This window comes from Pelodiscus sinensis, chromosome 2 (assembly GCF_049634645.1).
Source record: "Pelodiscus sinensis isolate JC-2024 chromosome 2, ASM4963464v1, whole genome shotgun sequence".
Lineage (NCBI taxonomy): Eukaryota > Metazoa > Chordata > Testudines > Trionychidae > Pelodiscus > Pelodiscus sinensis.
In genome coordinates, this window is record NC_134712.1 from 164,539,566 (window position 1) to 164,554,660 (window position 15,095).

The 15,095-nt window shown below is 46.5% G+C and overlaps 1 protein-coding gene across 3 annotated transcripts in view; it reads right to left on the bottom strand.

Moving 5' to 3' along the window:
• Positions 1-638: 638 nt before the first annotated feature.
• The window catches only part of BLVRA (biliverdin reductase A), a 59,368-nt gene continuing 44,911 nt past the window's right edge, over positions 639-15,095 (bottom strand). For all 3 annotated transcript variants that reach the window (XM_075921721.1, XM_006124109.3, XM_006124108.3), the window contains 6 exons: positions 11,981-12,108; positions 9,237-9,356; positions 8,179-8,276; positions 5,793-5,900; positions 4,078-4,249; positions 639-3,238 (listed from right to left, as the gene is read on the bottom strand). In XM_075921721.1, the coding sequence (XP_075777836.1) occupies positions 2,965-3,238; positions 4,078-4,249; positions 5,793-5,900; positions 8,179-8,276; positions 9,237-9,356; positions 11,981-12,099 (891 nt within the window). In that variant the 5' untranslated portion in view covers positions 12,100-12,108 and the 3' untranslated portion in view covers positions 639-2,964. The remainder of the gene's footprint in view (positions 3,239-4,077; positions 4,250-5,792; positions 5,901-8,178; positions 8,277-9,236; positions 9,357-11,980; positions 12,109-15,095) is intronic.

The window sequence follows — 15,095 nt, forward strand, 5'->3', positions numbered from 1 at the left end:
AGCTGGAACAGACACCGGAGAACCCAACTTGTTGATCTGACCGAGAACTTTGACATGGTGAATTTTTGCAAGGACCTATGGAAACTCCTTCATAAAATGAGGCTGTCCAAAGGAGACAATTGCTCTCGTGCTCATTTCATGATGGCCTGCTGGTCAGGGTGATGGAGTGGAGTGACCCATCAGAAGCCTTCCCTGTAACTAACGGCATCAAACAATTCACTAAGCTGGCAGGCTGCTTCATTCTGAGCCTGCCCCACATCTACCTTCCCAGAAACATTCCAAAGCTCTGCCCCTCCACAAAGAGCACTCCTCTCTTGGTGGCGATTTGTGTGTCTACCAGCTGCTCCCAAATTGACCTTTCTGCACTACTAGGGAGGGGCACAACTGCTCCTGCATCTCCCTTTGCTTCCCTGCCAAAGAAATCTGCAGGGAGCATGAATTCTGCACACATGAGGTGATACAGAATTCCCCCAGAAGTAACAGCTGTAAACTGAGCTTCACATCTCAGCAGCCTTCCCAGACCTGGAGAAGTTGAGATGACTCCTTATGCAGTTTTTGGGGGTGCTGAGTACATACTGAGAGCTGGAGAAGCAGTGGGAGTTGTTAAATTTGAATGACAATGAAAACTACAGAGACTATTTTGAACTCCAACAGCTTTATTCATATGAATGCAACAAATGTATTAACACCTGTAGATATAACCACTACAGTACATCAGCAGATTCACTTCTCCGGAGAGATCAAAGTGACTATTACATGACACCCTGGAGTGCACAGCTAAGGGAGTGTTCAGAGCAGTGCAGGGGCAGACCACTGGACTACCATGCATAATCCAGAATGGTGACAAGCCTGCCTCCATTTTCACAAATATTAGCAAAAAAAAATAAGTTGCAAAACTGTAGAAAGTGACTTTCAAGTCACGAAATCTAATTTCAGTTGTAATATAATTTCATGGCATTACTAGTAGCAAAGCAGGTAACAGAACTAAGTAACTTAAAAATATTTTAAAGATTGAAAGTATCAATCTTAAAGGACATCAGCTTCAATTATTACCCTATGTAAGTTTTCTTTCTAAAAAAATTGTGTCTTTCTTTAATAAAAGGCCTTTTGCCTTCGTCTCAAGAAAATGGAAAAAGCCAACATGCAAGAAATGAATGTGTATAGGCTGTCAGTGTACCAAGACCCCACATTTCTAAGGCAGTAACCTTCAAGAGCAACACGAAAAGTCCCATTTTAACAAGTCCACATCCCTTTGGAAAAAGGACTCGGATGCACGTAGCTTCCCATTTGGCCCATGTGTACATGACATGTGTAATACACCGATAGCACAGCAAGGGAAGTTTCAGTTAAAGAAGACAGGGGAGAGTTTCTTATACATGGAGAGGGGCAGCAGAAGCTGGTAATAACTGGAAGAGTTTCTACAGAATGAATTCACAAGCAAGATATACAGGAGGCTCCTGACTTGTGATGCAATCTGTTCCCAGGGAAGTGTCGCACGTTGGGGACATCGTAACTTGAACCCTCATTTGTTTGTGTTTTTTTACATGTTATGTCTCCCTGATGGTTTTTTTCCAGCTTGTCCAAGACACTCCTCTGCAGCGAGTGCATTTTTTAAAACAGGATTATCTGTCAAACACACTAGTGTGTCATGATTAGGAGAGGAGGGACTGAGTCACCAACTCTTATCATCTACAGCTTTTTTTCCTCTCTCAGAAAACAGGAGATCACAAAATCAGAAATATTTTGTGCACCGCTGCATATACATGGCAGAAGGTTTTAATTCTATTTTTGAAGCAGAATGGACTCTTCACATTTGGTCATAAAACTAGTGAGGATAACATTTTCCTCCTCCCAAACATGGCATCCAATCTGCTCCGGCACATTTGTCCATGTGTAAAGAGGTCACCGTGAATGGAAAATATGCCAGTTTTGCACCCAATTAACACAATGCATATTCTGCAAGCACAAATTTCCTGTTTGTGCTCATGTGCATTTAAGGCCTGATCCAAAGCCCACTGAAGTCAATGGGAGACTTCCATTGATTCTGATGGGCAATGAATTAGGCCTATATTTTGCAGGCACAATTTAGAAGCACTTCAGAGTAAAGACACTACTAAGTAAGGTCTGGCTTACCTGATTTGAAAACAACAACAACAACAACAACAGTGTAGGGAACAGATTTGGTTTATACTGCTGTGAAATAACTGAATCTGGTCCACAGCCAATACACAAAATAGTTCATGGCAACTATTTAGGAAAGGGACAATACTGGAATATCAGAAGTTTTACAGGTCAGGCCTGCCGTGCTGTAACATCTTTGGAGGTAGACTGGCTTAGGGCATATCATGCAGTAATTAATCTAGTACAGACATAATAAATCAACTGCCAAGTGTTCTCCCATAGATTCCGTTACTTCATCAGAATGAGATGCGTAGGTGGAGTTGACGGGAGAGTCAGCTGTTAACTTACTATGGTAAGTAGATCTAAGTACACTGACCTCAGTTATATTATTCACACAGCTGAATTTGCATAACTTAGATAGACGGCTCATGGTGAAGTAAACTAGGCCTAATAGAGCAGCCCTATGCCTCATTCTAGACAGTGATATCAATCCCTTGGCTCTCACATATATGAAAAAGAAGGAACCACAATGGTAACTTCTACAGTCTCATTGGGCCTGCTCCCCTTGAAGTCAATGACCAAATCTCCCATTGGGAGCAACACATCTGAATGCTCTTTGCCTAGGGACAGTCCTGTGCATCATCCAGCTCTGCCATGTTAAATATCTCACACAGCATAAACCACTGCTGGGGGAGGCAAGCTGTCAAGCAAAGCCCCATAAATGTTAATGCTAAGAATCAATCACACAGAGGTTAACTGCCAGTTGCCTGTTTTATGGCAACATCGAGCTGTAGCTCTACACAGCCTCCGACTGCCACATTCCCTTTGTCATAAAGGGCGGTCTTAGGAGTGGATATCTGCTGGCCGTTCACAGTGCTGCTGAATCTCCTCAGCGAGGTCCAGGCACCGCAGGATGCGCCACTTCTCAGCAGCTAGCTCCTCTCTGGAGACCTGGCCTAGCAGTTTTTTGGCAAAGAGGTTCTGATCTTGCATGAAGAGACCCACAGCAGATCTTGGGGCCTCAGGGAGGTTCTCCAGGCAGCCACTTTTGAAACAGAAGTTGATTTTCTTATCACGTCTCAGCCCTGGTCCCCTTTCTTCAATCCATGTCAGAGGCCTAATGCAAAAGAGTAGAAAAAAACCCCACCATTTAGGAAGAAGACACAACACAGACGGGGCCTCTGCAGTGAGGCTTTCTGCTACACAGTGAAATCACAAAGGGCTGGGCCAGGTGGAGGAAGCTCACAACACGGCATGGCAGTTGAAGGCAGAAGCAGCAATGCTGGCAAGCAGTGACAGTGGCAGCACTGAGCAGCTGTCGAGATGGCAGCGTCATGGAACATCCTCATCACTGGGTTGGGTCTCAAGCTGGTTCTGTTGGGAAATGCTAAGAGGAACCCTTAGGCATTGATCCCATTCTTTGTTGTGGACAACACCTGGCAGAAGCATAGGTGCCGAAACTGGGGGGGAGGGGGGGGTAGAGGTCCTACCACATTCCATGGCTTCCAATATATACAGGCTTTACAGTTCGATTCAATCATTCTCGGCATCCCTGCTACACACATTGTTCCAGCACCTCTGGGTAGCAGGGTTACAGATGGTGTGGTTAGGTTACAGGCTCAAAGAACAGAACTGAAGGTAACATGGAAGGATTGGGTCTAGAACTTAGAGCAAAGGATTCTGAGTGTAATCCCTGGGTACTATTTCGACCTTCTGGCCTTGAGTCACAGTGTGATCTTGGCCAAGTTCTGTAAACTCTTCCCACCTCAATTTGTGCATCTCTAAAATGGCACAAATAATATCTAACTATCTCACAGGAGTGTTGTGAAGCTTAGTTCATCAGTTGCTTTTTATTTCATGGATGAACGTTGTCATACAGGTGCAAAGGAGAGAAGGTGCTAAGTTCCTGCTGAAGACACCTGAATAGCAAGGCTCATCTACTGTAACATTACTCACTTCTTGTGCGTGGTCTGAAAGTGTGCAGTCATTCTGGAATAACTCTTTTCTTTCTGTTCCTCTCTGGTAGCTGAGGTGACAGTGAGATCTCCAAAGAGGTCAACTAGCCAAGTTAAGCGGGCAATTCCGCAGAAAGACGGGAAGCCTGATCGCTCTTCATCCAAGGCACCGCCTACAGGAATAAGAATGGAAGTGTTTGAGAAGCGGGAAAGGATTCCCTCACCCTAATCAGCTACATGGAGTCCATCAAGGGGAAGCTATGAGGCTGGCCAGGTCAAGGGAGCCTCACCGTTAGTATCCCAGTGAATCAAATGGATCTACTGAAAAGGATTAGTGGGTGAGCTACTCAACAGAATATGCTGCTCCCTTTCTGCAGTTGTTAAAGTCTGAATTCTATCAAACCTTTCAAGCCTTTCCTGTTCCCCTCAAATACTGGCAACTAAGGAAACTATAAAATAGGTACCAGGAGCACCTTAGGTTTCTGCAATATTGACCAGCGGCCCAGGAACTTGGTACAGGTTGCACCTCTAAAAACTGGCACACTCTGATCCAGCAGGACCACGGATCCTCTTGGACCACAGAGCCTGGGAATCTAATGGCAGGAGGGCCAGCAGCCCAGCCAAGGGCAGCGTGGCCAGAGACCCACAGCAATTCTAGGACCAGACTGGAGAACCCTGGCAACATGTGACAATATGGGGGTGGGCACTGGAGAAGCCAGGCTGCCCGGGGCAGCGTGGAGATGGAGAAACTTGGCTGTCCACAGCAGTGCGGGGTTAGGAGACTGTGGCAGTGCAGGGCTGGAGAACTCTGGCTGCCCATCGTAGCCTGAGGAGAGGCATTGGCAGCAGAGTGGAAAGCCCAGCTTGGGGAAGGGTTAGAAGGGGCCAGAGGCAGGGGGATGACTGGTTTGGGGCTGGTGGCAGGGAACCCCTCCCCTGGTCCAGCAAATTCTTTTGTTCGGGACCAGTCAAGTCCCAATAGTGCTGGACCAGGGAGGACCAAACTGAAGAGGGTTCTACTGGGACCAGAGGGAAGTTTGAAGCTGCCTGTTTATCTCCCTTTTCCATCCTGAGCTAGCTTGCCTTGAGCTGAGGGCTCTGGGAGCCAAACAGAGGGCAGCTAAGAGCACAGCTGGGGAAAGGCCACCTGCCCAGTTGGCTGTTACTGCTGGATGGCAATTACTTTCCCATGCCAGGTCCCCAGCTGAAGGTAGAGCAGGAGAGAGACTAAGATACAGTGAATGTGCAGGAAAAACCAAGGGATATGTTGGAGAGCACCAGGATATGGGTTCACACTGGGGACACACCAAAGGATGGGGGAATGAAGCCTTTAATCTCTCCCACCTCTGTTTAGAAGACAAAAAACAGGGGAGGAGCCTGGAGGTCCCCAGTGGAGAGTGGGCGATTCTCAGGAGCTTTTCATCCTCTCTGGAGACCAGATGTGGATGAAAGGGCTATGGGGACCTCCACAGGTCCCTGGGATCCCATGAAAAGGGTGCAGGAGATACCTGCAAAGATACTAGAAGCGATAAAGGTTTCTTGTCCTCCGTTTGAAGGCCTCTCCGATAAGAATCTATACCTGGGGCTATGGTACATGGGTTCTGACTCCATGACTCAAGCTACAACAGAACAAGCTCTCACTCAAGGGAGTGAATGATGTCTGAAGTGACTGGTATCTTGGCAGGAAGGGCAGCCCGAGTTACTTTAGCAACCGACCTGTGAAATGTAATGTTCCCTTCACAAGCTCCTTTCCAGCCACCTCCTTTTTCAGCTGCTTGTACTCTTCTGTCAAAAGTTCAATGTGCTCCACGTGGAGGATTTTACCTGTCATTGAGAAAACGAAGATCAAATGGGATTACCAAAAACTTTCTGCATGAATCCAAATCTACTTCTGGGCAGCTAACTTTTTAACAATCAATCATTAGTGCGAGCACACTTAAAACAGCTTTACCCATGGCTGGCAGAACGGTGCCAAGACAAACCACCACACATTGCGCTAGGGATCCAATTCTGGTTCATTGTTCTCAGGGGGCAACACATACACCGTCCTCAGTAACAGCAACCTTAGCAAACAACAGCACCATTTTAGATATTGACTAACAGGCATCAACTGACTGAACCAACAGCATTACAGTGCCTTGGAAGTTTCAAAATGAAACTTGGGTGACGTCCCAACCCTCTTTCTCCTAGCTCTCCTAACTTCTCTCCTTGCCCAGGAGACTCTTGATTTGTACTTCCGTAGTCCTGAGGAGTCCTAGTCATGGACCACGACTCGACTGTGGTAGGAACTATATAAACAAAGACAGTCCAGTCTCAAAGGATGGTATTTGCAGCCAGGATATGGTAACCTTAGTCTCATTCAGAAGCACCTCATTCTACTCCAAGGCAATCAATATAGCCTTACGGCAGAACTAGTGCTTACTGGGACTAAAAGGGTGTGTCTACACAGAAAAGTTATTTTGGAATAAAGGCTGTTATTCCAAAATAACTATGCGAGCATCTACACAACAATTCCACTTCAAAATAATTTCAAAATAACGGATGGCTTATTCCGATTTCTGTAACCTCATTTTATGAAGAACAACACCTATTCCGAAATAGCTATTTTGGAATAGGGGCTGTGTAAACACTCCAATTCTGCTATTTTGAAATATCCTCTCACCAGGGCCATTCTAAGTTATTTTTCCTAGGGCTCTAAATCAAGATAGCATGTCTACATTAGGGAAGCCTGCTTTGGATTAATTTTGAGGCTTCCCTGCAGTGTAGATGTGCTATTTTGAAATAAGATATTTCGGAATAATTATTCCGGAGTAGCTTATTCCGAAATAACTGTGCAGTATAGACATAGCCAAAGGGTACAAATTGTGCTTACTTGGGGACCCATATGGTCCAGACCTCAGCAATTAGCGAAACTCATCTAGTAGCTAGTTAGGTGTGACTGTCTCAGTTCCCGTCTTTTAGTACTAATATTGATGAATGAAGATATAAGAGGAGGTCAGCGAGCAGTGACACACACTGTACCCTATATGAGTAGCTATGGTCTGGACCTGCCTGGCACCGTGCTCCTTCTTTTCAGCAAAATGCCAGAGGGATGCAATGTAGGAGGTCCACAATGCCCCTTCTTATAGGCTCTGCTGTACTTCCACAATCTGCCCCTTAGCATTTTAGAGATGGGACTGTTTTGCATACAGATCTCCCCTGTAGACCCTCTTTTCTCCTTTTTAACAAAGGTGCCCCTACAGCCCCAATACACATGAACACACAAACAGACCTACGTCATGCAAACCACTGTCTAAAGGTTTTTTTGTTTTGTTTTATTTCCAGAGGCAGGAGACAAGGTCTACGGTTACAGACAGGGTTGGGTGGTTGCTCTTCAAGCATTTTATTAACACTCTGATGGATCTTTCTAGCTAACTACGTTCTCCAGGCTACTACCCGCAGGGATTGTGATCACGGCAATTACTAATACAAGCGCACCTGTCGCAACCGTCATACTGTTCTCCGCATTTGTCTGTTAATTCACCAGCTGCATGCTTTCTACACTGAGCCTGTCAATCGCAGTTGGTGCAAAACAAATCAGATTAAAAACAGTCGTGATTAATCACAGTTTTAATCACGCTATTACACAATACTAAAATACTATTACTGTTTAACTCTGTGATTAAAACTGCAATTAATCACAGCTATTTTTAATCTCTCAATTAATTGTGATTTTTTAAAAAACTGTTTGACAGCCTTAGTCTAAGTCTTAGATGGGAGAAGGGGGTGTCTCTGGACAAAGTATAAAGTGGCCCTGAACCTTGTTTGGGATTCTTAGTTACTATCATAACCAGGGGCGGCCCGTGAGCCTAGGCAAACTAGAGAGTTGCCTTGGGTGCTGCCGGCCCGGGCGCCTGATGATGATGTCACGGGGCTCTAGGGTGCGGTGCCCCGTGATTACATCACAGCCATTGACAGCCATGCATGTGGGGGCGCTGATCGTGCCTTCCGCCTGGGGCGCCAGATGCTGCAGCCAGCCTCGGAACATTCCTGATCATAACAGATGTAATCTGAATTCTTTGTAAAAAGCTAGTTATACCTTTGGGCCTTTAAGGATCCTCACCTTTCTGCTCAGCCATCTCACAGAGCTCCCGTGCTCTGCTGGCAGACAGTGCCATAGGGTACTCAACAAGGACATGTTTCCCAGCCTCCAAGAACATCCTGGAAGGGGAGAGAAATAAGTCTTCAAAAGAGTCTGCCTTATTTACAGCCAACCCCATCTCTAAAGATGTGGAAACAGCATGAATGAATGTGTTGAGAACTGGGGCAAGAACAGGCTTTTTCTTAGGGTACGTCTACACTGTGATCAGATATCTGCGGCTGGCCCATGCCAGCTGACGTGGTCTAAGGAACTGTTCAATGGTGGTATAGACGTTTGGACTTGGGCTTCAACCCACGTTCTGGGACCCTCCTACTTTGCAGTAGGGATGTGAATGGTTAATTGGTATGCCTTACTGAGTGATGCTTAGCTGTTATGGTGAACTGGTGGAGGCTGGAGCAGCACCCCTGCCACTATGGGCAGGGGGCTGCTCCAGCCTGGTGGGGCCTGCTGTGGATGCAGGTCGCAGGGGAGGACGGACAGGGGGGATGCGAGTCCAAGCTGGTTAAGTCACATACTTAACAGAGCTGGATTCTACTCCTGCCTCTGCTGTGTAATTCCTTCATGACCTTGAAGCACAGAGAGATTAAGTGACTTCCCCGAGTCCAAATAAGGAAGATATTCTCCCATCTCACAAGATTATTTTGGCGTGTAATTAATTCATGTTTGGAAAGCTCTGAGATCTTTAAGCAGGTGATACAGAAATACAGGTTACTAAGAAGATGGAATCAATGAGAGCAATAGATACCAGTTGGAGGGGAGGAGAGGAACTGAAGGAAGTGGGATTTTCTCAATCCAGTTCGTTTCCTCTGAATACATGTAAATCCGACAGTACTGCTATATGCTTGTAGCAGAGAGCCGTGAACTTTACAGCCACATTTACTCTGAGGAGACGGGGATTATTTGCTAGCAAAGGCGAACGTCTGACACTGCTTCATTCTTTGATACAGCATGTTCCATTGCATGGAAGTGCCTACTATAAGAAAGTAGCAAGCAGAGAAGCGGGAAAGAGAGACATATACCTGACATTCTCCTCATGGCTTTTGTTGTCAGTGCTGATGATGGCCGCATGGATCTCTTTGTTTTCCAGAGCATCTTGCAGGCTAATCTGCTTGACCTCATTAACATTACCCAGGGTTCTTCTAGTTGTTTAACAGAAAGAAATAGAAGTCAACACATAACAACTGCAACCCACTCTCGCCAATTATTACTGGAGCTACAGATGTTAAGTATCAAGTAAATGACTAATCATGTATTCAATACAACGTTCATCAAGTACACACGGTTAGTCAATAAGGGGCCGCTGTGGCTCTGCAGTTCAAATGTAGTAGGGGCCAGGTGTGCAGGCAGCCTGGCTCCTACATTTAAATTGCAGAGCCACAATGGGGATTGGTTTGGGACCTGGTGCAAGCTGGGACTGAAACAGACCCGGCTTGTGCTGGGTCCAAACCACTGCGGCTCTGCCTTTTAAATACAGTAAGAGCCCCTGGGAGCTCCCCAACAGTCCCAGCTGGTGCTAGGTCCCATGCTGCACATCTGCCTTTTAAATGTAATAAGAGCTGGGCTGCTCTTACTACATTTAAAAGGCAAAGCCATAATGCCACAGTGCTGCTGTACCTCTGTCTTCCCTGCCTCGCTTCCCACCACACTGTGGAGAACTAGCCTTTAAAGCTGGCTCTCCCCAGCACTGGCTCTTGCTTCTCCCCAACCCCTTGCTGTCTTCTTTAGCAGAGGCAGCAAGGGAGGGGGAAAACACGAGTAGTCGACTCAACTACCGATAAGTCTAAGCCTAGGTTTATTGGGTAGTTGACTGTTCAACTACTCTTTTACATCTCTAATTGGAGCTTTGGTCTTAGACCAAGATCCCATTGTGTTAGGTGCTATACAAACACACGACAAAGGGATAGTTGCTGTCCCAAACAGCGTGCGCACAAGACAAGAGACAACAGATAAGGGAACAAAAGAAAGCCATCAGACAATACTGGTCAGCATGAAGGACAGCGGTCACAGAATACCAGTGGCCTAATCATTGTAGGCATCATGGCAAAGGAGAGTGTTAAGAAAGGATCTGAAGGAGAGATGAGAAGGTTGTTTACAAGGATCACCTCCAAAGTACAGGGGAAGAGGGGGAGCAGTGGAGAAAAAGCACATAGATGCTTGTTTGAAAATGTAACAGATGGGTGGTGAACACCAGCATCATTGCCAGAAAAGACAAGTCAACATCTTGATAATGTGAGCAAGATGATAGGTAGAATGAGAATAGGCCAAGAGGGTAGGCTTGAAATTAAAGATCAGTCATTTGTGCTTGATGCACTATAGAAGGGGATGCTAGGGAAGGACACGAAAGGAAGGATGACATGTTCAGAGAGACAAGCTAGGAGAATTATCTCTGTAGTAACATTTTGAATTATATGTTAAATGGGCACAGTTCCAGTGGACGTGGTGGAAGCCCTACTACTGAATGACCCAAGCAATAGATTGAACACTAGAAAAGACACCCTAGGAATAAGCTTGTATGGGGCAGGGAGATGTAATGGATCTTTCTGGTCTCAGAGCTGATTAAATATAGCTAGAAAATACCTCCACAGCCTGAGATTCCCATATGCTCCACGTAACTATTTTAACCATTATGTTTTGTTGCAATTGTGCAGAAAGCCCAATAGGAAAGCTCTGAGATAGCAGCACTGTTGTTGATTTGCATAAGGCTCAGCCACATGGCAGCCGCTCAAGATAAATGGTGTTGCTGCCTAAAGATAACTTTATTGTACAGCTTGCATTATAATTTGCTCTTCATATTCCACATCTGGTTTCAAAGACACATTTTGCCACAAAGACACAATCCCAGAGTTCTACAGAGGAATTACAGTAAACTTCCGATAATCCGGCACCTTAAGGACCCAGGGGGTGCCGGATTATCAGATATGCCGGACTATCAGAAGGAGGGGGCTATGAGGGGTCTGGAATGGGATGCCACCCCAGACCCCTCATAGCCACCCCTTACGATAGTCTGGCTCTGCCCCAGGCGTCCCTGATTCAGCCGCTGCTGGTCAGTTTCAGCAGCAGCTGAATGGGGGATGCCTGCAATAGAGCAGCTGGGGTGCTGCCGGGTTGGTCCCGCAGCCCCGAGGGGCAGCGCTACAAGACCAACCCGGCAGCACCCCAGCTGCTCTGCTCCCGGCTTCCCCGATTCAGCTGCTGGTCAGTTTCAGCAGCAGCTGAATGGGGGAAGCCTGTCTGGCTGCCCCAGCACTTCCGGGTTCCTGATGGTGCCGGACCATCAGGAGTCCTGGAGCATTGGATGCCGGACTAATGGAGTTTTACTGTACTTGCAAACCTTGGCTCATCTGTGCAGCCGCAGTAGAGTTCAGTCATTTGGGTCTATTTTGAGTCTCTTTTAAAGGCCTGATCTTACAACACTCTGTGCTCCTTCAGCTTTCCCTGAGCTAAGTGGGAACAGAGGGTGCACAGCACCTCATTAGAGACACTCCACATCTCTCAATCAGAGTTCTGGCTCCCGTGGCACGATCTCATTCTCGTGCTTTGCAAAGCTTCCTGCAATCATTAATCAACCCAACCTGCAGACACTGAGTGCCATCACATAAACTGCATTTACTGAGTAAACCCAAGTAGATCTTGAATTATTACATCGAGAAATGTATCTTCTAAGATGAGCCTAGAAAGCAATAAACCCAAAACGGAGAACTGGAGCGGGTGGGGAAATAATCTTCACACCTCACACATTAAAACACTAAGTGAAATATCTAACCTGGATACAAAGCCAATCAGCTTCAGATGCTCAGAAGGGCTGGAAGGCATTGGATTCAGCAAGTCTCTGATCCGCACTGATCCAGCAATTCCGATCCCAACCACCACTGCACCAAACATTTTGTTAGCCTGAAAGAAAACAAAAATAGATAATCAGTCTAGAAAAAATGTACTCGATTAATATGGATCCCTCCCCCTCCATTATACACCCACACTTTAGCATCCAGGCAGCTAGCCAAAAACAGCCTGATATTGCATAGTGCTAAGTGAACTCATAGCCTATTGAAGTCAATGGGATTTGAAGATGATCTACACCTCATAGGATTGGGCCTTAAGACTGACACAGAGTATGTCAGATCCACAGGACAAGGCTTTTCTTTCCCCCAAAATCGATAGGCAAATCTCAGAAAGGAGAGGGATCTTTGAATTATATAGCACCTTTTGCTCAGAACAATCCCTTTAAAAAAAAAGGTAACGTCTGACATACATACTAGATACCGTGTTCATTCCCTGAGCCTCTGCAATGCAACCCTCTCTGGACTGATACAGAGAAACTAACTGCACAGAAGTATTTCACAAAAACTTTAGGACAGGGAGTGAAGAACTCCCTTTTCCTGTTGAAACTTGTGGAGAATTTCAGGGATGCAAAATTGTAAGGACCCAATTTATAATTTGCCTGGAATACTGGGGTGACATCTCCATCCCTGTGAAAAGCACGATAAGCTCTTTAATGACAAGTCATTACCTCATTTTTCCCTCTCACTGAAAACACAGCACTTTTAATGGCAGTATCCCCTCAAATCATAAATGAACATTAGCGTGGTCCAATGTGGTTTAGTGGTAGGGTGCTGAACTAGGAATAGAAGGAGATCAGCTCTGTCCTCTGCTTTGCCTTTGACTCACCGTGATGATTTAGCCATTGAGTGGCTGAGTATTCCCCCTGGGGATAATGATTATTTGCCCTGTGTGCTCCTTCTTTCTATTACATCACTCTATTTTCTCCCCTCAGCCTCTTTGCCTTGGTGCAGTAAGGTCTGTTCATTGGTTCTGCTATAATGATTACTTCCCTTTAAATCCTTCCTAAAAACCTCATCTTTTCTCAATGACTCTTGTCTGATAGCATCACTGCACAGCACCGCTGCATTTGCTAACTCCACTGACAATGCTAGAGGTCAACAGCTACTAAGAAATTCATTCAACTGGCAAAGATTCTCATGCTGTCTATGTTGCATCTGGGTTTCACGCCTCTATTTATGTCTTGCTGTCACTGCCAATATGGCTCATTTCATGTTTACTGCTGCCTGTACGGCACAATCCTGTGAAAGGCTCCGACATATCTTGCTATCTTGCTTTAATGTAACACAAGAAATGACTGATCCTGGAAGAGTCTCCACTAGAATCACAGCAATGTGCTGTTACCAGAGGGTGTCATGTGATGAACTAGCGCAAATTGTCAGGGAACAAAGATGTTGCTGAGACTTAATTTTACTTGGCTGTAGAGAGGAGGTCAGAAAGATCATCACCAGCGCAATTTATTTGAAATGCCCTCTGAATTAGGGATGCCAACGTGTAGATGACTACACGATTAACCAATAAGCCTAGGCTTATCGGTTAATCCTGTCAATTACACGCATTCCTCTGATTCCTCTACATCAGAGGCAGCAAAGTGGGCGGGGGGGGGGGGAGGGGGAGGCAGAAGCCAGTGCCTGTGGAGAGCTGGCTTTAAGCAGGCTCCCCATGAGCATAAGATCCCCCTGCCCTCCCCACTCCTGCGCTGCTGCCTCTGATAGAGAAACAGCAGCAGAGAGAGTGAGGGGGGCAGGAGAGAGCCAATACATGATGCAAGGAGCTGGCTTTTAAGTGGCTCTCTGCGCATACCACCTTGCCCCCCCCCTCCGCTGCTTTCCACAGAGGAAGCGGGGGGACGTGGCGGGAGGCAGGAGCTGGTGCTGGAGGGAGCTGGCTTAAAAGCTAGTTCCACCCAGCACTGGCTCTGCAAACCCATCTCCCCCCCCCCCCCCCCCCCGCCTCTGAGGCAGCAGTGCAGGGGAGGATTCTGTGTGAAAGCCTCTGTCCACAGCGGGCCTGGGCTTGCTATGAACAAAACTACTCTGTGGCAATAGCCCCTGTCCACGGGGGAACTCGGACCACCTACGGATGGGGGCTACTGCCACCCTGTGCTGCTGCCTCTGATTCAGGAGCAGCAGTGTGAGGCAGCAGGAGGAGCTGGTCTATGCATGTAGCTGGTTTTGAAACCAGCTCGGCTTGTGGACAGGCTCCTGCCTGCCACCTCGTGCTGCTGCTTCTGAGAGAGAGGAGCAGTGCAGGGTAGCAGGGGGTGCCCCGGAAGTGGGGTCAGAGTGCCATGGCTGCCAACCCCACTCGCAGGGACTACTGAATGGTAGTGTAACCAATAATAATTTGTGTGGTTACACGCTATCTAACATCCTTACTCTGGGCCTGATTTGCATTTACACTGATGCTCCTATAAGGGTACTTTCTATTGCCAGAGCCATGTACTGTGGGTGTAAATTACACTTACACTTGAAGGACAGTGCCAGCTAGCCTCAAGTCTTGTGATAGAGTAGCTAGGGGATCACCAAGTACCATTTCAGTTGATGATGCTTTGCCCAGAAAACCTACAATATGCCCTGTGATAGAGTATATGCCAAGCCTAGAGACCACAGCAACACCCACAAATTGATGAACAGTGTGGAATTATGCCTTACTGATATGACATAAGAGAATTTTTCTTTAGCTGATTTCTCAAAAAAAAAAAAAAATTTGCAAGTTATGGACCAAATTGGAAGCTTCTGCAGTGTATCAATGTAGCCACAGAGTACCCCCTACATACAGTGCAGGTGGTCACGGCTAACCATCCTTGCAATCAATGTTCTCTCTAATCTTTTCCATACACGTGCAGAAAAATTTTTACGTGTACCAAGGCATGGGCAAATGTGCTCTACCCCCAGAAACACAAAACCTAGCTGTGGCTACTCTGTTAATCAGTTGGGCACATTTGAATTCCGCCTGAGTGGCCGCAGAAGAATGCAGCTGACAGGGAGCACCGCTTGCAATGATGGCAGAATTCTAGTCACAGACGAGCTGGTGAAGAG